Source organism: Pelodiscus sinensis, chromosome 6 (assembly GCF_049634645.1).
Source record: "Pelodiscus sinensis isolate JC-2024 chromosome 6, ASM4963464v1, whole genome shotgun sequence".
Classification (NCBI taxonomy): domain Eukaryota; kingdom Metazoa; phylum Chordata; order Testudines; family Trionychidae; genus Pelodiscus; species Pelodiscus sinensis.
This window is the reverse complement of record NC_134716.1, coordinates 72,302,932-72,329,777: the sequence shown is the minus strand read 5'-3', so window position 1 is coordinate 72,329,777 and position 26,846 is coordinate 72,302,932. Positions and strand designations below refer to the sequence as shown.

General features: G+C 44.7%; 1 protein-coding gene across 1 annotated transcript in view; it reads right to left on the bottom strand.

Annotated features, from left to right (window-relative positions):
* Nucleotides 1-14,597: 14,597 nt before the first annotated feature.
* The window catches only part of KIAA0825 (KIAA0825 ortholog), a 380,197-nt gene continuing 367,948 nt past the window's right edge, over nucleotides 14,598-26,846 (bottom strand). The window contains exon 21 of the mRNA XM_075932138.1: nucleotides 14,598-14,766. Within this exon, the coding sequence (XP_075788253.1) occupies nucleotides 14,646-14,766 (121 nt within the window). The 3' untranslated portion in view covers nucleotides 14,598-14,645. The remainder of the gene's footprint in view (nucleotides 14,767-26,846) is intronic.

Here is a 26,846-nt window from a genome sequence, read left to right as displayed (position 1 = left end):
CTCAGCGAGGAGGTCTACCCCCACAGTGGCTCCCAAGGACCTGGTCGCTGCAAGCAGCTTCCAGGTCCGGAGGAGGTCCTGGTAGAAGGCCAGCAGCCCAGAGAGGTCTTACAGAAGACCTCTCAGATAAAGCCCTCTGAAGCTGTGAAGGAAAGTGTGCCCAAACGTGCTCCACGCTGGACTACCGGCATCAAATAGGAGTCTCTGAAGGGCCCAGAGGTGGAGGATGTGAACCCGTGTGCACAAACATATCAGGCCCTGCCCTCCCGGGGGGCCCTCCAAGCCCTCTCCTCCAGGAGGAGATGAAAAACCTCTGCAGAAACCCAATGCAGTCCTGGCCAGAAGAACCGCAGCTTTAGCTGCTGGATACGGGCCTGAAAACCCGGGGGCGGAACCAGGGTGTAGAGACGGTGCCAGAGCATGGACAGGACCAACTGGTTAAGTACTAATGCTCTCCCACGCAGGGAGAGACACCGGAGCAGTCCCGTCCATCTCTGCAACCGTCCAACCACCCTGGACTCTAAACCTTGCCAGTTCTCCGGCGGAGAGGGATGCGTGGCAGACAGAAGAACGCCGAGACAGAGCAGCGGACCCACACTCCACCTGATGGCCTGAAGCGCGGATGGGAGGGAGCCCGCCTGCCACCCAGCCCCTACCACCAGGCCAGAGCTCTTGACCCAGTTGACCCGGGCGGAGGAGGCCACCGAGTAGACAGCTTGGCAAGCCTCCACCTGCGCCTGATCACCCGGGTCCTCGACCACAAGGAGCACGTCATCAGCATATGATGATAGGACCAGCCTTGTCTCTGGCTCGTGGAGCACCAACCCCGCCAACCTCTTCCGAAGGAGATGGAGGAAGGGCTCCACAGCCAGAGCGTACAGCTAGCCTGACGTACTCCCTACTTGAAGCTGGCCGATGCAGTCAGGGTCCAGTTGAGCTTGACCAAGCACTCTGCGGAGGCATACAGCACCTGGAGAAACCCCACAAAATGGGGCCCGAAGCCGAAGACCCGCAGAGTGCCCAGGAAGTGCCTGCAGGGTGCCCAGGAGGTACCTGTGGTCCAACCGGTCGAACGCCTTCTCCTGATCCAAGGACAGGAGGGCGAACGACAGACCGTCCCTACACCCAAGCTGTAAGAGATCCTGGACCAGAAAAAGGTTGTCGAAGATGGTTTGGCCTGGGATGGTGTAGGTCTGGTCTGGATGGACCACGTCCGCCAGCACGGACTTCAACCTTAGGGAGATGGCTTTGGCAATGATTTTATAGTTGGTGCTGAGGAGCGAGATGGAACACCAATTCCTCAGATCGCGGAGGTCCCTCTTCTTGGGCAGCAAGGCAAGCACCGCTCGCCTGCATGATAAAGGGAGGACCCCGCTCTCCAAGGATTCCGCTCTCCAGACACTAGCAAGATCCGGGCCGAGGATGTCCCAGAATACGTGGTAGAACTCCACAGTCAGCCCATCCATGCCCAGGGATTTATTGCTGGGCATGAGATGGAGGACTTCCGAGAACTCTGCCAGAGAGAGAGGCAGATCTAGCCGGTCCCAGTCGCCTGCTCTGACCGTCGGGAGTTCATTCCAGAGAACCCTGCGGGCATCGGCATCAGTCGGATCCGGGGAGAAGAGAGAGGCATGAAAGGCACGAGCCCTCTCGCGCATCTCCATCGGATCCGTGAGGAGGGTGCCATCCTCTTCCAGAAGGCAGACGATGTGCTTTTTAGCCCGCCTCTTTTTCTCCAGGGCATAGAAGAAGCGGGAGCCTCGGAGATGGATATGAGACTGAACAAAGTCACCCCGGGCTCAAAGGTCCTCGAGGGCCCGGAGTTCCTCCCGCTTCTCCCGGTACGTTCCACCAAGGGGCGGAACCTCTCTAGCTCTAAAACCTCCCATTCCAACTGCTCTATCGCCGCATCCCTCTTCCGGCTGGCCCCCTGGGCGTAGTCACAGCAGAAGAGCCACGTGCTCACCTTCCCCACATTCCACTACCGCCTTGCCGAGGGAAAGGTACACCACCACCTGCGCCAGGCCAGCCAGAACTCCCAGAAGGACGCTATGAAGCTATGAAGCGTCTGCTTTTGAGCAAAATCTTGCCACCTGTCTACACTGGCCACGAGTACTTGCGCAAGAACACTGACGTTCTAATGTATGAAATCAGTGCTTCTTACACAAATACTCTGACGCTACCGCTCAGGGATAAGCCCTCTTGCGCAACTGTTCTTGCACAAGAGGCCAGTGTAGACAGGCAATGTTAATGTCTTACACAAGAAAGCCAGATGGCTAAAATGGCCATTGGAGCTTTCTTGCGCAAGAGAGCGTCTACACTGGCATGAATGCTTTTGCGCAGTGTAGACGATCTCTTACTCAAATACTCTAACGCAAAAACTCTTGCGTTAAAGAGTATTTGCGCAAAATCTTGCCAATATAGACGTAGCCTTGTTATCTGGCATAACCTTCCAGGTGCCCCACTATCAGTTTTCCCTTTTCATGTTTCTCAAGAATACTTCTCCAACATTCTCTTGGGCTAATAACATCAAGGTCATTGGGTAATTTATTAATATGGACATAGTAATTCCCTAAATAAAGTTCAATAACAATTCAAAAGGTTCAAGCTCCCTGCCTTTTGTGACTCTAAGCTCTTCAACAGTCATTCTAAACTGGTGGGCTCTCAAACTTACCGAAGAGTCCCCTCTAAAGTTCAAAAGCACAAACCAAGCAACAGTGCAAACAATATCCACCCATCTTGATCTTAATCAAAGTCTCATATCCCTCTCAGGATTTTCCAAGCTCCATGTATAGCACAGGCCTTGTGCTTGCTCCAGAGTCTCCAGCCAGGCTCTTTGGTTTCTGCTCTCTGCCAGGTGGTGAGAGCCCCACATTTGAGCACTTTCTCTTGTAGCTTTGTAATTTTGTAGGTAATAAATTACTTAGTTATCATGAATGTATTTTATAGCATAAGATTTGGATTAAACTTAAAGATGTCATACAGGCCAGACAGATTTGTTAACTTAGCTCCAGCTTTGTTTGATGTTAGCATGTTCTGATGTTAAAGCGAAAGGATGGAATATTGTAATACAGTAAACTTCTGATAATCCAGCACCTTTGGGACCCAGGGAGTGCTAGATTATCAGATATGACGGACTATTGGAAGAAGGGGCTATGACGGGTCTGGGGTGGGGTGGGGGGGATGCCACCCCAGACCCCTCATAGCTCCCCCTTCTGATAGTCCGGCTCTGCCCCAGGCATCCCCGATTCAGCTGCTGCTGGTCAGTTTCAGCAGTGGCTGAATCTGGGATGCCTGTGGCAGAGCAGCTGAGGTGCTGTTGGGTTGGTCCGGTAGCGTCGCCCCCTGGCAGCACCTTACCTGCTCTGACCCAGGTGTCCCTGATTCAGCTGCTGCTGAAACTGACCAGCGGCTGACTCCAGGAAGCCCGAGGCAGAGTTGCTCTGCCCCGGGCTTCCTGGAATCAGCCACTGGTCAGTTTCAGCAGCTGCTGAATCAGTGACACCAGGGGCAGAGCAGCTGGGGTGCTGCTGGGTTGGTCCTGCAGCCCCAAGGGGCAGTGCTATGGGACCAACCCAGCAGCACCCCAGCTGCTCTGCCCCCGGCTTCTCCGATTCAGCTATTGGTCAGTTTCAGTAGCAGCTGAATCGGGGAAGCTGGGCACAGAGCAGCTCCAATTGTCTGGCTGCCCAGAGCAGTTCCAGGTTCCCGATGGTGCCGGACCATAAGGAGTGCCAGAGCATTGGATGCTGGACCAATGGAGTTTTACTGTACATTGTGATGTTAATATTAGGTAAGGCCTTATAATAGATAGAAAGAAGCTTAATGTTGAAAGACTTTGTAAGTTTGTTAAAGTGCAGCAATTGTGTAAATGTAGTGTTTGTGTGAAGGAGAGAGAGAATGTTTTAGGAGAGATAAGTGTGAAGGCCATTGAATGCTCAGATGGTCAGAGGAGAGGCTGGAGACTGAGAAGCACCAAATAATTATCAACTAAGCTAAAGCACACTGAAGACACAAATTGGACCGAGGCAGATTGATGAACCCTGAAGTCAGTGGCAAGCACCCCTTGATAGGGAACCGATAACAACTTTAGCCAGAAGATAACACCCCTGAGGGGTGTCGTCAGCACACTGATATCAGATGATTGTGAGAACAACTTCCAGATTAACATATGTCGCATATAGACTGATTGTGATGCTGAATGACTGATTAGGGCCTGACAAGGCAAAATGCATAGACTTACATGGAAGGGAAATCCTATAAAGATTGGGGTGCTTTGTATGGTTCTTTGGGTTCTGTCCTGCTATGACTGTGGAGCATCAGTCCAGACTGACAAGAACCTGGCCTCCTCCTTGCACCTGATGAATAGGTGAATAGGTTGGGCCGAGCAACAGACTGGTAACTATACATCAGCAGGACACGCGTGCACACACACATGTGTGTGTGTGTGTGTGTAAATGCATATGCTACTTAGTTATATTATCAATAAATGTGGCATGTTGCCGTATCCCCCTGAAAAAAGCCCTGTGTGCTTCTCTTAAGCATAACAGTCTTGCGCTCCCTCTCTCTCTCTCTCTCTCTCTGTCTTTGCCCCCCTCCTGACTCACACCCATCTCTCCCAATTTCCTTCCCTCTAGGGGTATGTCTACACTACCCCGCTAGTTCGAACTAGCGGGGTAATGTATGCATACCGCACTTGCTAATGAAGCCCGGGATTTGAATTTCCCGGGCTTCATTAGCATAAGCGGGGAGCCGCCATTTTTAAATCCCCGCTGCTTCGAACCCCGTGTAGCGCGGCTACACGGGGCTCGAACTAGGTAGTTCGGACTAGGGTCCTATTCCGAACTACCGGTACTCCTCGTGAAACGAGGTGTACCGGTAGTTCGGAATAGGCACCCTAGTCCGAACTACCTAGTTCGAGCCCCGTGTAGCCGCGCTACACGGGGTTCGAAGCAGCGGGGATTTAAAAATGGCGGCTCCCCGCTTATGCTAATGAAGCCCGGGAAATTCAAATCCCGGGCTTCATTAGCAAGTGCGGTATGCATACATTACCCCGCTAGTTCGAACTAGCGGGGTAGTGTAGACATACCCTCGGTCTCAGGGTTAGATGACCAAACACAGGTGTACTAACCTCCTCAAGCACAAGTGCCACCTGTGATACACTGCCCTGACCGTCGGCTGACAGTAAGGGTGTGTGTGTGTGTGTTTCCGAGAAAAGGTTTAACGTCCGTGTCTTTACTGCTAGGACCGGGGTCCCATCGCAGAGGGTGGCCAGCAGGCCAAAAGACGCCCTGTTATATAGGAACAGCTTATTACACCTTAGATTTTAGCTGCTAGAACACAGGGGTTCCTTCACAGTGGGCAGCCTAGGAAAGGCTGAAAAGGTGCCCCAACGGATCTTGTCACCTGGGAGTGACACAGATCCAAACGCCCAAGCTATTCCTATGCCTGTCCCTTTATGACCGGCTGAAGTTCTTTTAAATTGTGCTTGGTTCTATTACAGCAACTGAAGGAGTCAGGTTAAAGCTTAAACAGTTACAGGTTTATTAAAGAAGCTTATAAATCATATGGTTACAATGGCTATTGCTCTATTTCTTAAATGTTAGCAAATATATATATATATATGTCTTAAAATGATTACAAAAAAAGGTAAAGATAGAAAATAGAAATAATGGTACCAAGTGACAGCTTAATCTTTAAAGAGCTCTAACACTATGTATATATATACTTAAACAAAGGACCACATCCAGGTATAATTTTTACCCCTTTCTGTGCCTCTCGACTCCAGCGTGTCAGGCCAGGGCTGGTCTCTCAATTCCTAGGAAAGACGACTACGAGGTGGGCGTCCCCTCTGGAACCTCGGGAGATCAAACACCTAACCCGACCAGCAGATAGATGGTAGATTGACACTCAGAGAAAATGTGCTGCTGGACCCATCTATATACCCCTGGGGGCCCGTATTCTCTTTCTTATCTAAGAGGCCAAATTGTACTGGTGCGTTTTGTGGCGCCAGTTCTTACAAGCAAGTTTCAAGTTAATTTACACTTGCAAGAGAGATAACTAAATTGTGAGTACTAGACATTTTTTTACTGGGCGAGAGATTCCTCCCCCCGCGGATGGATGTGTGTTCGTATCAATATGGGTTTGAGTCAAGGGCACTCCTTGGCAGCCTCTTGGTCAGCAATTGGCATATCTCTGTTTACAGCCATTCATGGTCACAGCAGCCTGGGCCTTCTGCTCTGTGTGCCCTGTATGCTCCAGGCAAGCAAAAATGGATGTTACAGGGGGGTTCCTGTCTGGCTACACTTACCCATGGTGGTCTTTCCAGGCAAATTAGCATGGCTATGGGGTCAGATCATACTAATGATGCAGTGAATAATCTGGTCCTTAAATCCCTATAGGTGCATCTACTGTGCACCCTTAGATCGAAATAAGCAGCACAATTTGAGCTACGCAAATTGCGTAGCTTATTTCAAGTGTATTTTGAAATAGCTTATTTTGTAATTTGGCGGTGTATACACAGTGGCAAATTTAAAAATAAACCGCTATTCTGAAATGTCCCTTAATCCTTGTAGAACAAGGTTTACAGGAGCATCGGAATAGCGCATCTGTTAGTTCAAAAAAAGACACAGAATAGCTATTTTGGGATACTGGAAATATCCCAAAATAGCACTGCAGTATAGATGTACCCTATGTCTTTTACAGTTATATCTTTCCTTTTGTTGAATTCACTCTGCTAAAATCTCTATATTTAATCTCCTAGCCTTTGTCTCCTAAGGATAAGTGTAAATATGTGAAAGACATTTTTGGACCAACACGCATATTAAAAAAAAAAAGCTAGTATGTAAATTACAGGAGCAATAAATGTATGAATGTCACTTTTAAAAATGAAAGTACTTTCCAGAGATAATTGAACTTTATGTATAATGTACAGACACTATTTTATGGGGAAAGTTATAGAAAGTAAGATTCTGTTGTACAAATATTCTTAATTTTAGATAGCAGTGAAATAGATGTAAAAATAAGCAGTTCTTTCAAGTGCTACTTAGTGTTCTCCTTCAGAAAAGGCATTAAGTAGAAAATAAACAATTTTTCTGACAAATTAATGGCATTCCATTTAGCAATCAAAACTATAAACCTCCACTGCTCTTATTCAGACTTAATTCCACTCAGCAAATACAGACTATTGGAAAAGTGCCTGCGTGGTACAAGTTATTTCCCCTTTTTGCTCCCCCCCAATTACAATTGAGAGTCTATATGAAGAGTTCCTTCTTACTGACTATACTTGTATTCACACTATGATTTACAGAAACTTCAGCTTTAAGTACTAATTAGTTAGAATTCTTAGATTTATGAAGACAGACTATATTTGCATAAAAAAAAATCCAAATAAGATACTGTGAACGTTTTCAGACTTTATTCAGACAGAGGATTCCATCCATCTCTTTAGCTTTACTTCGTAAAGATTAAAAATATATATACCTGCTATGGTAGATATAACTATCCCAGAGCTTTCTACTAAGCTGCTATTGAGCGAGGTGGGTATTGCAGGAAGATATTTCTTAATGTTTGCCCCCACATTTATTTTGGAATAAGGAAGGGTATCATATAAAGCATACCAATTCCAGAGTAACTCCCCATACTCTTAGCCTAGTCTACACTAGAGAGTTATATTGAAATAATCCCCTTTATTTTGAAGTTATAAACAGACCGTCTATGCTACCAAGCTTATGCTTTTAAAATAACAGGCTGGTTATTTAAATATCTGTACTCCTGATTTCCTTGAGAAATAATGCTAATTTTGAAATTTTGAAAGTGTGGACGATCTGGTGCTAATTCAAAATAATTGGCCTCCAGAGGCTTCTCATAGCTGCACTTCTAACAGCTTGGCCATACCTGGCACATCCACTGCTCCCCTTCTCCTGCAGAGCTTAAAACGCCAGGCTGCAGGAGAAGGACTTGTGCCACATGGATAGCTTTGCAAGCCCCGTTCCAAACAGTAGCATCTAAGGGTATGTCTACACTACAAAGATAATTCGAACTAACGGACGTTAGTTCGAATTAACTTTGATAGGCAAAGTTAATTCGAACTAACGAATGTTAGTTCGAATTAACTTTGATAGGCGCTACACTAGCGCTCCGCTAGTTCGAACTTAATTCGAACTAGCGGAGCGCTTAGTTCGAACTAGGTAAACCTCATTCCACGAGGACTAAGCCTAGTTCGAACTTACTAGTTCGAATTAAGGGCTGTGTAGCCCCTTAATTTGAACTAGTGGGAGGCTAGCCCTCCCCAGCTTTCCCTGGTGGCCACTCTGGGCACCACCAGGGAAACTCTTCTGCCCCCCTCCCGGCCCCGGAGCCCTTAAAGGGGCACGGGCTGGCTACGGTGCCCGTGCCAGGTTCAAGCCTGCCAGCACCCAGCCAGCAGACCCTGCACCTGGCACGGCTCGAGCCAGCCACCCGATGCCCCCCAGCCCTCCGCCTCTTCCTGGGACCAGGCTGGCGGCTCTTGGGAGCCTGCCCGGGACCGCAATAGGCGGGCACCCGCCTGGGCTAGTGCGGACATCGTGGACCTCGTCCACGACCTCCGCACTAGGCACAGGAAAGTGGCCGTCTAGGGCAGGAGAGCTGCCAGGGCCACCCAGGAGCAGGTTTGCATGAAAACAAAGGTCATCCACTGAGACCCCCGACACTGAGCCCTGAGCTTAGAATGGCCGTACTGGGTCAGACCAAAGGTCCATCTACTCCAGTAGCCTGTCTGCCGACAGCAGCCAACCCTAGGTACCCTGGAGGGGATGGACCAAAGACAGTGACCAAGCCATTTGTCTCGTGACATCCCTCTCCAGCCTTCCACAAACTTTGGGCAGGGACACCATTCCTATCCCCTGGCTAATAGCACTCCATGGACCCAACCTCCATGAATTGATCTAACTTCTCTTTAAACTCTGTTATAGTTCTAGCCTTCACAGCCTCCTGTATCAAGGAGTTCCGCGGGTTGATTATTTGCTTTGTGAAAAATAACTTTCTGTTACTAGTTTGAAGCCTGCTACCCATTCCTTTCCTTTGGTGTCCTCTAGTCCTTCTATTATGGGAACTAATGGAGAACTTTTCTTTATGCACCCTCTCCACACCACTCATACTTTTAGAGACCTCTATCATATCCCCCCTCCATCTCCTCTTCTCTAAGCTGAAAAGTCCCAGTCTCTTTAGCCTCCCTTCATATGAGACCTGTTCCAAACCCCTGATCATTTTAGTTACCCTCCCCTCTCCCAGCCTCTCTTCCCCTCTCCCACCTCCTTTTCCCAGTCTCCTCCAGTTTTGTTCAATAAAGAGAGATTCTATTTTTGAACACACTCGGCACATCACAGCACTCGGCCATCAGCCCGGCTGCACTTGCCGCAGGCTGCCATCCGGGGGGACAGGACAATCGGGGGGCTGCAGGAGAACTTCCACCCCGAGCAGCCCGCAGAGCCAGCCCAGTCCTCCCCATCAGGGGCTTGTACCCCATTCCTCCCTCACCTCCTTCCACTTACCTCTCCTTTAAATGGCCAAATGTATACTCCATCACCATGCGCACTCCACCACCATGTGTCATCTCCTCAGCCTGGCATTGAAGTGCTCTGTGGTAGGGTCCAAGCAGCCCATGTATGGCTTGATGAACCAGAGGAGGAAGGGGTAGGCTGCATCACCCAGGATTATAACAGGCATGTCCCCCTCTATGACTCTGATGGTGCTGTTGGGGAAAAAGTGCCAGTGTGCATCTTTCAGAACAGGCAGGAGTTCCGGAAGATGTGGGTGTTGTGCGCCCTCCCTGATCACTTGATGCTGATATCAGTGAAGCAACCTTGTGATCCATGAGGGCCTGCAGCACCATGAAGAAATACCCCTTCCAGTTTGAGGTCTGAGGCACAGTGGCGGGGGGCCAGGATGGGGAAGTCTACACCCCCTCTTCCCTCCCACCCTCGCAGTTGGGAAAGCCCTTGGCAGCAAAGCCATTGACGATGCTGTCCATGTTCCTCAGAGTGACGACCCTCTATAGCAGCACGTGGTTGATGATGCTGGCTACCTGCAGGCTATCCCTGACTGTGGATTTCCACATGACAAAGTGGTTCTTGACTTAGTGGTAACTGTCTGTCTTGGCAAGCTTCCAGAGCATGATGACAATGCACTTCTGCACGGGGATGGCAGGTCTCAGTCAGATGTCCTGTCACCCAAGGGCAGGGCCAAGCCACCGACGAAGGTGGCCTTCTGCATGCAGAAGTTCTGCAGCCACTGCTGGTCATCCCATAGCTGCAGGACAATGAGGTCCCACCACTCCAAAGTGGTCTCCCACCACCAGAAGAGGTGTTCTACAGTGTTCAAAGGATTCAGGAGCATGTGCAACAGGAGCACCAGGACCTGAGAGATCAGGGCCTGTAGTCTGGGCTGGTCCTCATCCTGCTGGAGCAGCATGTGGGCAGTTTGGAAGTACTGCATCATGAGGCACAGCTTGAGGCTCATGAGCGTAGTGCTGCTTTGCAGCAGTTCTGGCTCCATGCTTTGAGCACTGTGGCATTTGCAAGGACAATCACAGCACATTGCATCCCTTCTGTGTCCTACGGGGGGAGGCAGTGGAGGAGTAGCGTGTGAGATGCAGCCATAGAGAGGAGCTCCTGAATGCACATGTCACAGCTTGCCTGACCAGGCAGCCATAAGAAGTCTCTGCCCTCCTGTTGCCCTCCCCAGAATGCTTCTGGGGGCTCTAAATCTGAGGGAGGCTCCAATCAGTATGGACATGCGATTTTAAAATAATTCAGACTAAATTCGATGTTACCCCATAGTGGGGATACGCTATTTCAATTTTGTTAACTAAAATTGGCATAACTCTGGATTTATCTCAAAGTAATTTCCTAGTGTAGACATGTCCTTACTCTGGAACAAGAGTTCTTTTTTCCAAGTTAGCTATTTTAGTTAATTTCCCTGTGCAGACAATACAATAGATTAATTAGCTACTCTATACAGTAAAATAAATTTTGACAGAGTAGGACAGACTAATCCAAGTATGCTGATTGACCTCCACACACTCTACATTATTAATATGGGTAGAAGCATGTATGCCTCATTTGCCAGTATATAGCCTCTACCCTTTTAGGCAATTCCTCTAGCCACGTTTCAAGCTTTAAAAGCTTAGTTTTGGTTTGAAAAGTGAAATCCAAAGCACTTCTTTATGATATATAAAAACTGCTTCAAGATTAAAAACAGCAGCTTTTTCATGATTATTTTTAGAGATTAAAATATTTTAGAAATCAAATAAACTTTAGAAATAGGATTGCTTCCTTTCCTTCTCTTTGCTGGTAGAGTCAGGCAAGATCTTTGGAAGACTATGAGATGCAGATGTCATTTGAAATGGTCTAATGTTTGGTTTATGTTTCAAAAATGACCAGACAGGAGCAGGGAGAACTGCACGATGTAGCATCATTATTTATGTTTTAAAGTGATTTCACCAAGGTCATTTGGAAAAAGAGGTCACACTGGGTCCTGACTCTCTATTTGTTTGTCTCTATTATTGTAAATCAGGAGTAATTTTGAACAACTCGATAGAGTTATTCCCATAAAAACCTCCTGGGAGAGAAGATTCAGACCCATTGTTTGCTGATAGTAAGAACCAGCTCTCCTTGCCTAGGAAATGGAACAGGGAGGGCTACAGTTCAGGTCACAGCCCTACTAAACTATTGTTAGTATCTTCTAGCAAAGTAAGGGAAATGAGAACTCCACGCTTCTAATGCAGAAAAGCAAGTATAAAAAATGTCTGACTTCTTTTTACAATAGAGGAATGTTCATGAGATTGCCTTTGTAGGTGACCTCCAACAACAGCCTCAGGCATGTCTTAATGGTTTTTTAAAATTACATTTTTTGAAGGAGAATTTCAGATTAAAATACAAATTTTGACTATGGAGCCAGATATGAATTTTAGATAACACAGCTATACAGGGTTTATAATTGAAAACAGGAGTTTACATTAGAAAGAAGCAGTAGAGGGAAAACCAGATTTTTCATTCATGGTTCACTATTAAAACAGTTGTTGGGAGTATTGTCTACACTTCATAAAAGCATGTGTTTTTAAGCTTCAAATGCTGTTGGGAGCAATGTGCTTCTAAATCTGAGCCACATGGCATGGCGGATGAGGAGATTCTCTGCCTAAGTAGGGGCAGAATGTCTGAAGTAAGCACAGCTCATCTGGGGAAGCACTGGCTAACTCACCTCTGCTACAGTCTTTCAGAAGAGACAGCATGCATCTGCTGCACTCCACATAAAGCTGGGTGCTGAGGTGAGAGATCAGGTCTATGGTATAGCCTTGTGCACCTTTCCCTTCTTTGGGGAGCTAGCACTACTAACCTGAGCAGTCCTTTATAAAGCTGCGTTTGCATTGAACTAGGGAAGAGGTTTTCTGAACTTTGACCTCTATCCTACTGCACACCGACATAGGAGTAGATACATTTGGACCTCAGAATGGTATTTGCAATATACTGGCAAACTCAGGCTAGAGAATGTCCCAAGTAGTAGTATTTATGTAACCCTTGTGCTGGGTAGGGCCAGCAGCAACCAGGGCCGGTTTCTAGGGATCCATCTCACACGGAACCAGCTCAAGCCCCCACCCAGTAGCCTGGGAAATTCACACACCCCTGGGCACCTCTGAGAGGCAATGCTTCCCCACTCACAAGCACAAAGTCTGAGTGTAGAAAAGAAACTTTTAATGAAAGAGAGAAGTGACATGGCATTGACTTGGGAAAATACCGTGAACAGCGTTCATAACCCCCCGCGAGTAACCGTCCTAGCTCAAATGGATTGAGCAATGTCGTTGGCCTCTCAGGTTCACTAGTCCAACAAGGTAAGAGTTCGATTCACTTACCCAAACTTTCTCTTTACCCCACTTCAAATGCCCCACTTACAGCTCTGTCCAGTCAGTGCAGACTCAGACACATCACTCTGAGGACTTCCTTCATAGAGCCTGATGTGATGCCAACTGCGTGCTGCCCCTGCTTCCTGTTGGTCGTTCTTGCCAGCCGCTCCGCTGGCCGCCAGCCACTCATTACCACCAGCAGCTCCTCTGGCTGCCTGCCACTGCTCCTACTGGCCGTCCGCCAGACGTTCCCACCACCCGCTTCACCAGCCGCCTGCTGTTCCCGCCACCCACTTCACTGGCCGCAATGGGTCTGGCTCCAGGCCAAACCAGTGACTTTAGCTCTTAGTGATTTTAACTGTTTAGCCATCACCTAGGCTAGCAAAAGATTCCAGCTTCCACTGGACTAGCAGAAAGACTCCTCATGGAGTCTGCTTTAGGTCTATCCTTAAAACAAGGGGGAAAGAGGAACGTTGAGCCAATCTCACAGCTCAAACCTGGCAGGTATGAAGCAGTCTGACTTTAGCCCCTCCCCCCAACTCAGTTCATTCAACTCTGCAAGGGGGAAGACTTGTTCCTCTGAGACCTCTTACAATGATGGCATCTCTCCTGCAAGCACTGGTGTCATATTTTACAGTTCCCACATTTAGGGGTAGCATGATTTATGACCCCCACAACAGCTCCAAATTAGTTACAATACACCACATTCCATTCCAACACTGATCCTCCATCAGCCCTGGCTGAATTGGATTTACATAACCACAACTCCGATTCCTTTCCCCTCCTGCCATGAGCTCTATTTACATATCAACAGTTAATTATCTTGCAGGGCTAAACAATTGGAGTGAGCACACCCACCCTCAGAGCAGCTCTCTCCTTTTTCATATGTGTTCATTTTTTTAAATTGTATCCTTTGGTATATATGGTTCTGACTATTTTCTTCCACTATTTGATCTAAGGAAGTGGGTCTGGCCCACGAAAGCTCATCATCTAATAAATCATCTTGTTAGTCTTTAAAGTGCTACATAGTCCTGTATTTTCTTTTAGCTGGCTGATAGCAAGCAGTAATTTAGCCCCTGCTTACATTTATAATGCTTTGGTGAACTTTATGCTTCAAAAAACATTTTTCATTTAGCCTTCAGCTTCTTGTCTCCTCTGTGCCAAGATATGTTCTACTATATAACACAGCATTTTCACATTATTCTTGCACACACATTGCTGTTTTAAAGAGGTGACTAGACAGTAACAGAACAACATGCGTTAGCTTCTAACTGCTACTCATCAAGATACAAGTTCCTCAACTTTCTAGCCATGTAATCTATAATATATAAAGGAGAATGTTTGCATGTTTGTGCGCTAATAACTTGGACACTATAAGAGCTACCGCAACCAAACTTTCCATGAGATAACCTTTCATCCAGGAGAAGGTTTTAAGGTACTGTGGGAGGGAAGAGATGAGAGACCGACACCTTTCCCTGGGGCTGCACGGAACTTGGCAGTGCGGGGAGAAGCGACTTCCCAGGGGAAGTGGCAGGGACAGTCATTCACTAAGGCTGGCGGAGGGTGGGCTCGGGCGCCAGTGGCAGGCACATGGCTTTTTTTCCCCCTCCCTCTCCTCAGGCTCCTCACCTCACTTATACCAACTTTCCGGAGCAATGCCGGGTAACTCCAGTTAGTATATGAATAAATGGGATTTTTTTTAATAATCACTAAACAATTATTCTAATCATATTTAATTCAGCAGAAAGTGCTACACAAACTCTTTTCAAGGTGATAGTTCTTTATCTTCTGAGTCAAGAGGGGTTTGTATGAAACACACTTTTTTTAGATGTTCCACAATAGCTTTTTCCTCCTCTTCCAGGACTCCATCTTCTTTCATCTCCCATCTGAAAGAAAATATATGTTTGTTAATTTCCTTGTATTTTTCTAATCAGTCTAAAAAAGCTAATAAAAAATTCAAAATAGATACTTTATGTTTATTGCCAAATATATTGTGTTAACTGAAGTTTCTGAACCATATTAGATATGAACAGAAAAATCACACCCTATGCAAGCCTTCTGGCATTTAAACTGCCAAATCTCTGACAAGCTTCCTCCTGTGTCTATGCCCCAGCATTTTCCCTTTCAGTTGTATATCACACCTTAATAGCAAATTGACCAGAAGCAGTGTAAAACTGACAGAGAGAGGTGGAGCAGCTAACATGTGTTTTTGAGATGAAGGTTGGCAAATACTCCCCAGAGTTAATTACTTTAAAGAGAAAATCAGCTATCACAGGATTCTCTTTTCATGAACAGTATGGCAGGTCATCCTACTGTTAAAGTGGTACAAATTAATTTAAAGATCTGCTTAACAAAATGGCATAGTATTTTTGAAAATGCCACATACACGATCACCTCTAGAACTGACACATCTTCCCTTTCCCTCACAGGAATGCTCTTTTTAACCTACATGCCAGTGCTACCCCCATTAAAATTAATGGTAAAACTGCCATTGACTACAAAAGAATCACGATTGGACAACAGAAAACTGTAGACAGAAAATATGTATTTTAATTACCTTAATAGGTTTCTTTTTACTACATTCCCTTTGTGTCTGTATGCTTTTATTATCAGTGATATATTGGTTTGTTTTGAGAAATACTGTTCATATTTTATAATATTATCTTTCATATCATGATTAGGAACATCAGCAGGGAATGATTGTGCAGATAGTTATTTAGCTAGCACCATTCATATTTCAACATCAGTTATTGTAAGATACAAGGAAAGGTATTAAAACATATTTATTAGTTTAGTAAGCAGAACTGAATTTGCTTACAATGGGGTAAATTTTTACTAAAATCCCACAAACCACTCCATGGATTTTTTTTTAACGTGATAATGTAAGCAGCATTGTCTGGGTACACCAAAAAGGACAGGAAACATTTTATATGGATTTTAATCAGGTCACAATTTTATTATACAGAGTAGTGGATTTACCTGGTGTTGCCCCTTGTGGGGGCTCAGGTTAGAAGGGGGGGAGTTGCAGGGGGTTGGGAGGTGTGGAGGGACTCAGGGCATAGGGTGTGAGGTGTGAGAGGAGAAGACGGGGTAGAGGACTCAGGGCAGGGAAGCATCAGGAATCAAAGTGGGAGGGGCCCAGACCAGGGGACTGGGAGATGTGGGGGCTTACTGGAGCCATCTGTGGTGGTGATGATCACACTGCTCCAGCTGCAGCTCCTCCCAGGGGGGCAGGGTTGCACTGCTCAGCTCTCCCAGCTGGTGGTTACTCAAGAGGGGGTGGGCTGTCTAGTCCCCCTGGCAGCTCCTCAGGGGGGAGCCAGAGCTGGGTTGCTTGCCCCCCCAGTGGCCTTTTGGAGGGAGTTGAGCTGAGATGCCCAAAGGAGTACCCAAACCTCTTGCCCTGTTCTGTTCATTTTTCCATGACCTCCTTTTAAGTCCTTTTCCAGGCCATTTATCTGGTCCCTGGATGCCTTCCCTATAGAGTACCTGCACTTATTGGGTAGGTCTACAAGGAAGCATTATTCCATAATAACTGAGGTTATTCTGAAATAACAAAGAGTGTGTCTATACTGCAAACCATTATTTCAAAATAATTGCAAACTGGAGGACTTCTTAGGATGTGTCTACATTGCATTCCTCTTTCTAGAGAGGAATGCAAATGCAGCTAAGTGAAATTGCAAATGAAGCGCCGATTTGAATTTCCCACGCTTCATTTGCATAATCACGTCCAGGCACTATTTTGAAATACCCTATTTCGAAAAAAGAAATGCTATATAGATGCGGTTATTTCAAAAGAAAACCCTTCTTTCAAAATTACCCTTATGACTTAAACTTCATTTTATAAGTCATAAGGGTAATTTTGAAAGAAGGGTTTTCTTTTGAAATAACCGCATCTATACAGCATTTCTTTTTCAAAATAGGGTATTTCGAAATAGTGCCTGGAAGTGATTATGCAAATGAAGCATGGGAAATTCAAATCGGCGCTTCATTTGCAATTTTGCTCAGCTGCATTTGCATTCTTCTCTTAAAAAAGGAATGCAGTGTGGACATACCCTTACTCTGACTCCTGTAAGTCTCATTTCATGAGGAGTAGGGGAAGTCGGGCGTTCTTCCTTTGACTTCTTGCTCTGTAGACTGCGCTATAAACTGAAATAAGCTATTTCAACTTAAGCTACGCAATTGATGTAGCTCAATTTGCGTAGCTTAATTCAACTTTTGCCCTACTGTGTAGATGTGCCCCTAATGGCTTACCACCTTTTCTTCTTATCCGAAAAGGTTCTCTCTGACCCTTGCAGTCAGGAAAGAAAAAAAAAAAAGTACGTATCCAAGCCAGTCTGGTACTGAGGAAAACTGTTTTTCAAAGCATTTCTTGGAGCATTACTGGGAAAGACTGTCATAATTAGTAATCTAATAAAACTAATACCATGCACAATTCCAGATAAACAAGATAACCATTGCCAAATTATCTTAACCATGGAAGAATGATGATCTTGTGGCTAAAGTACATGATGGAGGTTCAAGAGAGTTAGCTAATATTCCCAATATTATCACAGAATCGTTTTGTAACTTTGATAAACCAATATGTGCCGCCTTTTCCTCGCCTATATAATAATATATTTTCATAAGGAATTGTGATGTTTCATTCATTATTTATAAGATGCTAAAATACTGCTGTGATGAAGTCTATAGAAATGCCAATAAATAAAATATACATTTTATTGATTACCACCACATAAAAAGTCAAAACAAATTACAAAAACTGTAAAACAGAGAAAAATTGCCTTTGCATTTTACAGACTGTGAAATGTTTTATTCATCAGTGCCAAGAAAGATTCCAGCTGTCAATAAAACCATTAATTGATTCTTGATTAAGCAGGATATTGACTAAATAAACTGCCAAGGAAATAAAGCTAATTCTCTCTAAGAAAAAGCAAAACATGAGAAGCTGTCTGATGTTTGTTCCTTTCTGCATATGTACACATGCTTTATTGCAATTTAATACTTTACAAATCCTCAGCAACATGATTATTGTAAACATAATATAGAACGGGATGAAATCTTGTTATTTACTGAGTTTTTCTTGTGTAAATGAGCTTTGCCATAGTTTGACTAATTCTGAAGATGGCATAGTTAATGCAAGTAAGGGGCTTGAAGAGGTTCTTCAGCTGCTCCATTACTGCAACCTATGAGCTGGGAAGGAAGATAAAAATCAATGGGAACCAATAAGAGTGGGATTTAGGCTCTTAAATCAGTTAGTTCATATCTACACTAGGAAACTATTTCAAAATTAGTAAATTTGACTTAATAAATCCCGATTTAACAAACTCGAACTAGCGTGTCCTCACTACAGGGAAACATCGAAATTAGTTAGAATTAGTCCAAAATAGCATGTCTGCATTGATTGGAGCCTGCCTCAGACTTAGAGTTCTTAAGTGATGGCTTGGCATAGCAAGGTGTCCCACCACAGAGACTGGAATAAGGCAGGCCTCTCCAGGAACTTTATGAGTAGGATCGAGGGGTTCTTGTGTGAGAGGATCATGGAGCTGAGTACTCCAGTCTGGTGTTCCACGTGCACACATGTGAACAGACTATTGTCCGACCCCCCAGGCTGAGTTGGCTGAGAGTAGAGTTGCAAGATACTTTCATAAAAAATACCGAACACGGCAGGAAAAAAAAAAGGGGAACCAAGGTTGTTGAGCAATCTGGCAACCCTAGCCAAGAGAATAGTGCATAGGTCTTGCAGCCTGTCGCCTAATCCCACTTGTAGATAGGGAAAATTATAGAACTCACATGAAATGCCTTCCTTGGGTTCCTCAGCAGCCTGGGAGATGTCCTGGGAGGGGGAGACCATCTCTAAAATGAGGAGCAGGTCCTGGCTGGCAGGCATGGTCACCTAGCAAGTCTCCTCCTCCTGCTCAGCCTCTTCCTCCACCACACTGCCCTCCTGCATGCTGATTCTGGGTATGTCTTGGCAAGACTCGATAACGATGGTGGGGGAGGTAACCAGCCCCACTCCCAGGATGGCATTGCTGGTCATAGTAGTGGCAGGTGTGTGGTGTTGCCCCAGAGTGTCAGCTCTGCTCCCTGACCTTGTGGTAGGCCTGCCACAACCCTTTGATTTTCATGTGGCACTGGTCGAGGATCCTGGTGTGCCCTCTCTCAGCCAGGCTGGTGGCAATCCCGCCATAGATAGCTGCATTCCTTTTTCTGGTGCTGAAATCCTGAAGGTTAGACGACTCCTCCTCGATGAGGTCCAAGATCTCCGCATCAGCCCAGGCCAAAGCTCCCCTGTGTCCCTGTGTAGTGGAGACCATGGGAGCATCAGAAATGCTGGCAGCCATTGGAGGGTCCAAGTGAGCACTGGAGTCGCTCATTTCTGCCTTGGGTCCTGGTCTCTCACATAGGGCTTACAAAGCTGGCCACATGCAAGAAGCCCTTCTCCTCATGCCAGGACTTTGAAAGCTCCACAGGAGCGGGAGAGCAGTGGAGATGCCAAGTGTGGCCAGAGGTACAATTGTGAGAGGCCTCAGAGAGCAATTATTTTGAAATAGCAGCAGTGGAGCATCCACACTACCATTGTTTCAAAATAACTATTTCAGAATTAGCATTATTCTTCATGGAAAAGCAGGAGTACAGATTTTGAATTAAGCAGCCTGTTAGTTTGAAATAAAAAGCTTAGTAGTATGGACACTCTACTTATAAATTCGACCTCATTGAGGTTATTTTTAAATAAAGTCCTAGTGTAGACCAGGGCCTGGGCATTGCAATACTAAGTGCAGCAATGCCTAACTACCTTTAGAAATCTGGGCCAAAGCTCTTGGGAGGAGATTTTGTGTAGTGCTTTGAACAATTGGATCCTTATGTAAACTCCTGATGGGGTAACCTCAGTCCTCATGTGAAGCTCAGCAGCACCAAAGCTTTTCAGCTTCGCTGGAGACAATTCTCCTGTGATGAGGGTCTGGCTCTGAGAGTGACTAATGTGAAATGCGAGTGTTACAGGACACCGGCTTGCTTTTAAGTGTTTGTCTGAGAGTGTTTTGTATACAAGCAATCTTCATAGGCTTTTACTACAATTTTATTTGTGGTATTATATTGCTGTTTTAATGAGACAATATTACCTATTTATGTGGGGCACAAGAATAATAAGAATACCCAATAGAAAATGAAAGTAAGTGGACAATCTGCAACTGACTTGAGTAGTTCTCACTCAGAATTAACCAATACATACTCTTCATGGTACACCAAATTCACACAATTTATATCAGCAATTATAAAATAAGCATCCAATAATGTTTTATGAACTTTTATTTATTTAGCTTAAAGAGATAAAAAGATGTTCACATAAAGGACCAGAAGCCTAAAATATATATAAGTCAAAAATGAAAGTAGCATTAAAATGATCTTTTAAACAAGAATTTAGCCCGCTACTAAAAATCTCTTTTCCACCTCTTTGCTGTTTGGGGGAGCATACTCAGTCTATGTCTACACTACAAAGATATATCGGAAAAAGAAACACAATTTGTGGTACAAAAATTGTGTATTTTTTTCTGATTTACTTCCCAAAGAAACTTTTCTGAAATTTGGCCATCTATATGGGGCCAAATTTGAGAAAAAAAACCCTTTTGGAACATTCTTTCTTCCTCGTAAAACGAGCTTTACTGGGATGCCGAAAAAACGAGTCTGCTTTTCCGACATTTTTTGGAAAAGCAGACATGTTCCTTGGATGTGGCAGAGCTTTTCTGGGATACCTTCACAGCCTATCAAACAATAAAATCTCAATTGCTGATCCTGCACTATAGTTTGATACCAGTCTAAGTAATTGTCAAATTCAGTGAAATTACACTGATGTAAAACGTATGTAAGGAAGAGAAGAATCAGGCTCCTGATATTTATCATTTAAGGACAAAGGGCATTTATCCATAAATAGAATGAATCACTGTCTTTAAACCAGTGTTTCTTAAATTGTGTCCCACGTCATACCGGTGTGCTGCGGAGGCAGTCGAAGGTGTGCTGCAGCAAACAAGAGTTAAAAATGGCCGCCCTTAAAGGGACAGGCGACTATTTTTTGTTTTTTGCTCAATACATTTTTTGCTTTGCTCAACGAAAAATCCTTGGTGTTCCTCAAAAAAAAATTGTTTGGTGTTCCTCAGTCTTAAAAAGTTTAAGAAACACTGCTTTAAAACCTTTCCAACTTAATTGAGGTTGCGGGTGGTTCTTGTCTGAGATCTCTCAGTAACATATTTGGCAGCTAGTATGACAATACTGCACAAATCTTTATAGTAATTTAGCCTTGATCAAAAAGTCCCAGCAGAAATGGCTTTCATAACAAAGACAAGTCCAGGTAAGTAATACATATTCTAATACCTTTGCTCACAGGACAAGTGGTCATGGCAACTCTAAATGAGAACAAGACTCCTAGCACTAAAAGCAGAACTAATATAATAAGAGGCACTTTTCAGAGGCTAGAATAGTTTGTGTTATTTATGTTTTACTTAAGATTCTGGGTCAGACTGTGGATCTAGATCTCCGTTACAGTGGTGTAAATCTGAAATAATTTAATTGATTTAAGTGGGGGGTTATGCTGAATTCACATCAGTGCAAGTAAGATCAGAATTTAGTTCTCTGTGCTCAGATCAAACAGCTCAAATATAAGCTTTCCCTCCCTCCTGCAAAGACTGCAAAAACCACTTGAAATGATTTTGGAAGCTGGACACCACTTTATTGAGACTGCTGAGTGGGAAAGAGGCACCTTTCATTCAAGCTACAAGAGGGAATGATTAAATGCGTCTTTGTTTAATAATAGATGAAACGATGGAAAACCACTTCCCACTGACTTGACTGCATGTAAATCTGGGCAGTGGTTGGGCCATGAGGTTTCTGAAAGGTCTCATAAAGAATGGGAACTGATCTGGTTGCACCTGTGTAATCTGTGTGGGTGGGAGAGAAGCAGCAGAAATATTAGAGAAGCAGACTAAGAAAACAGCAAAGAAGTCGCAGGGGCTGGAGAAACACCAGTGTCACCCTCAGAAAACTAAGGACATGTCTCTGCCCGGCCAGAGGAAAAGAATGTTTCTCTCACCATGCTTACATTTTATCAGTTACCTGCCCTTCTGGACTTTACTCCTTGGGGGATGAATCAGCATCACCATGTTAACCTACTCTGCTTTTACAGCTGTGTCCATGAGTCTCTCTTCTTCCCACCCTTGAAGTGATTATCCCTTCTCCTGGCAAGCCTGACAAAGGTCCCCAGCATTAGGCGTGTTGTGGTCAAATCTCACAGAGGTCCTTGGTTTCTCAAGTAAGAAACACTTTACCAAAAGCAATCCTCTCAATAGACTGATACAAGGTGCATGGCCATGAACAAAGTGCTGCAATAATTAATATGTTGTTATCCCATTTATATATGACTCTACTGCCACAGTTCAGCACAGTGAAGTGTTAATATCAGCTTCAGTATAAGAGTATTGTGATTGCTTGCTTCATCTTCAGATTTATGATATGACTAGAAGACTTACCTGGTATTGCCCAGGTGCTTCAGGGCAGGGGGATGGCTGTGTGGGGAGTGTAAGATTCAGGGCAGGGCCTTGAGGATATGGGGGGCTTAGGGCAGGAAGCCAGAGGGAGACCTGTGCAGGCCAGCCCTGCTGGCACTCCCTGGTCCCGGGCTGGAGTGGGAGCCACAAAGGCCAGCCCTATCAGTGCTCCCCGGTCATGGTCCAGGAGGCAAAGGTTGGGCACACAGGCTGGTGCTCCCATGTCCTGGTTTGGAAGGCAAGAGTGGCTGAGCAGGCCAACCCCAGTGGTACTTCCTGGGCCTGGGATGAGAAGTAAGGGGGAACCCATACAGACTGACCAGGAGATGTGCATGCAGGGCATCCCAGAAACATGGGGAGAGGTGGGCTGCGGCTCCTTGGGGGAGGGCTGCACTGGCTGACCCCAGCAGTGCTCCATGGAGGGGCATGGCAGTGGGGCCAGTGGGTCTTCCCACGCTCCCCCCGGTCCATCTTTGCCACTGAGGGCTGGGTGGGATGGGTTTGGGGGAGTAGGGTCACTTATCTGGGACAGTGGCTAGCAAGATGGTGAGTCCTGGCCCCAGCTGGCCACTCTCTTCTTTGTGCAGCAGCCCCCTATAGTCACTCTGTGGTATAGCAGTCCCCTGTGTTCGCTGCCCCCAGTGGTCACTCTTTAGTAGAGCTGTCCCTGTGATTAGCCCCCTCCCTTTTCATGTTATAGAAAAACAAATTCCAGGCACATCCCATGTCTCTGACCTTGCTTTATGTTAGGAGAAGAGGAAGCTGCACAAATTTGGTGGTCCTGGCTCTTACTGTTTAGGAGAAATTCTTAAACAAATGGACAGAGTGACATACAAATCTCTCCCTATATATACACATATATAGTATAACATCTGACCATGTAATTGGTTTTGGCAGCTATTTGTGGAAGCTACAGGTTGGACCTCACTAGTCCGGCACCCTGGGGACATGACTGGTCCCAAATGAGGAGATTTGCCAGATATAGGAATATCCCTCCCCTCGTAGCTGTTCTGTCCCTGGACTAGGGCTCCAGCCCCCCAGTGTTCTCCCTATCCCCGCTACTGCTGGGGCCGGAGTGCCACAGCCAGAACTGCGCAGCAGGAAGAGCTCCACAGCTGCCTGGCTCCACGGCTGGGGCTGGAGCTCTATGGCTTGGATGGAGGAATGGGGCTGGAGCTCTGTGGCCCAGGCCAGAGCTTCCTGGCTCCTGCTGAGGCTGTGTTCCCTGGCCTCTAGAGCCAGAACACAGCTGGAGCTCCACAGCTGGGCAGTGGGCCAGAGTTCCCTAGCTGCTGCTGCGGTCAGAGCTCCCTGGATGGGGCTGGAGGTCCATAGCTGGGCAAGACTAGAACTCCCCAGCTGCTGGGGCCAGAGAGGTCTGCTGGGGCCAGAACTCCGCCCCATGACATCCATCCTCTCCAACATATACATACACTCTGGGCTCTTGGCTGAGTTGCCAGTGTGCCTTACAGTGCTCCTGCCCAGCCGCCAGACCTCCCTCTTGCTGGGCTCTGTGGTCCAGGAATATCCGTGGTCCATGCTGGACCATGGATGTTGCCAGACCAGGGAGTTAAGGGAGGTGCAACCTGTACCTAATGCTATTAAGCAGAGTGGCTGTCTTTTTCTTCTTCTCTTAGTGCATCAGCAAGCATCTTCAAACCCAGGAAGAAGTGCAATCATTAATTTGAATTTTATGGCCTCTAGAGTCATTCTGAAACACCACTGAAGAGGTCTGAGTGATTCATTTTAATTAATCTGATTTGTTGCATATTTGTAGGTAGAAGAATTGTCTGCTCAGAAAGAAGGCAATTGAAAATGCTAATAGAACATGTTTTAAATAGTTCTGCTTGAGGTACAACACAAATAGAAGTATGGCACACTATGCCAATGACTGTTTGACTTACCCAAAGCAATAAATCAGGAAATTCTCTCTAGACTTATTGACTTCATATTTGTCAGTGCATTTCAGTAAAGAATTTGTAAAGTCTTTACACCAGTTCAAAAAGTTAAATAAAAATATTGTATTGTATATACATTATGTTGTTAAATTCACAATTACCTGATAGTATTTATTAAGTGTGTTGGAAAGACATTTGGTCTCTCTTTTCCTTCTAAATCAGTTGCATTAGTGTAAGTAAGCTCAATGTGTTATTACATAAACCTTAATGGACAACAAAAGTCAAGGCAAGGATCTGTTTGTTTTTCCAAAAGGGATGAAAATAATGTCTTTGTGTTCAAATGTAGGAAAGGATTCAACATTTACAACTCCAGGACTATCCAAAATGGAACATGTTTTTACTAGCATATCACAAATGTATGACAATTGTTTTGGCAGTAATAGCTGGCACACATTCAACCATGCAGTAGCCAGTTCAACTAATATAAATGTGAATGAAATTATGATCATGAATTGCTTACAAAATACTGGTTCCATCAGCTGAAAAGCCAACTTTCAAACTCTTTTATTTCAAATTGATACCAACATGGCTTTTAGAAAATACTTTCAAATATATAGTTGGCACATATTTTCGGTTGGTTTAAAATGTTGTAAGATTAAATTAAACCAACAATCCAAAAGGGACTAGAGGTATTTGAACCAACTCATGGTATAATTATTCAATATTTTGTTTGTAGCTCACATAACTATAATAAAATGAGTGTGTGTGTTCTGCAAATATCAATATTTTTTAATGTTTAGGACAAGACTGGGAAGAACACATTGAGCAAAATTTCAAGCTCATTTGAGTCTAGAGGTTTTAACATGGAAACAAATCCTTTGAAAAGTTCAAATAATGTAAGTTTTTAAAGGAGGCAAAGAGACAAAAATAAGATGTTTAAGCAATGCATATGGCACCAGAAAATCATCACTAACTAGGGGTACGTCTACACTTGCCCCCTAGATTGGACTAGGGAGGCAAATGAAGCATACTGAAGTTGCTAATGAAGCACGGGATTTAAATATCCCATGCATGATTAGCATATTCATGGCCGGTCGCCATTTTAAAATGCCAGTCACCTGAATTAACTCGCTGCGTGTAGATGCGGTAGTCCGATCCAAAACCTTTCCCTCAAATTAACTGTTACTCCTTGTGCCACATATTTTTCTGCCAAATACAACACAATGTTTCAGTAGCAAGATCAAACAGTCATTGAACCCAGTTGGCCAGATCATTGCACAGGACACTGGGTGGGAGATGGAGTTCAGGGTCTTTGGACAGTTGCTTCCCTACATATCCAAGTAGAGAGGGACTGTGACTGGGTGTATCTGTACCACAGTGACACCAAAATAAGTATTTTACAGTATCTTTTTAAAGTTCATGCATGGCAATTTAGCATGAATGCATTTAATAGATGATGACATATTTGCTCTACTGTCTTTTGGTTGCAGTATTGCGATAACATGATGTAAAATACATAGATACTCCTATGCAGACAGTTTAGGTTTTATCTATCACAGATTTCCATGCTTTATGTTAGAATTTATTACGGTGATTATTAAATCTAAATTATTTTATTAGTTAATTTGGGAACAAATTTTAATTTTTGATTGATTTGTGATTTATAACTGTGGTAAAAATAAAGATGAAAAAATATATAAAATTATTTAAAGCAAATGTCATTTGTGCCAGAGTAATACTACATTTTTTAATACAAACAAATTTAGAGCTATTAAACCTATTTGGGGGCTTCATGAAGATCTAAGAGTGCATCTACATTGCACCATAGGTCAAAATAAGATATGCAATTTGAGCCATGCAAATTGCATATCTTATTATGATGTTATTTCAAAATAATTTATTTTGAAATATGGTGCTATTTCGAAATGTTCCTTACTCCTCATGGAATGAGGTTTACAGGGACATTGGAATAGTGAGCCCATTATAGTTCAAAATAATGGGCTTGCTGTGAAGATGTGGGATAGCTACTTCGGGATACCTCCACCATCCCCAAATAGCGCTGCAGTGTAGACGTATCCTAAAAGACAAAAAGCCTTGATATCTTCCAAAGACTGAAAAGAACAGTATTAAAAAACAAAACAAACGATAAACATGTATGAAGTTCTGCTTTAATGTAAGTATTTTATAGCGGTGGTTTTCAACCTTTCTTGACAACTGTACCCTTTTTCAGGATTCTGATTTGTCTTGCATACCCAGTTGTGCTGGAAGTTGGGGTACTGTCACATACCTCCTGACTTGCAGTAGTAATAGCAAACAGCAACTACATGGTTTCCATTACCTGCACCCCCATTATAAAAAACAGTTTCAGAATCCAGGTTTTACTTTACTTTAAAAATACTTGCTTACAAAATTCAGACATAAAAAATATAAAAATGTCACAGGATACTATTACTCAAATTCCTTACATTCTACTTTTCTCAGTATGAAATTTTAGTTTACTGACTTTGTTAGTGCTTTTAATGTAGCCTGTTG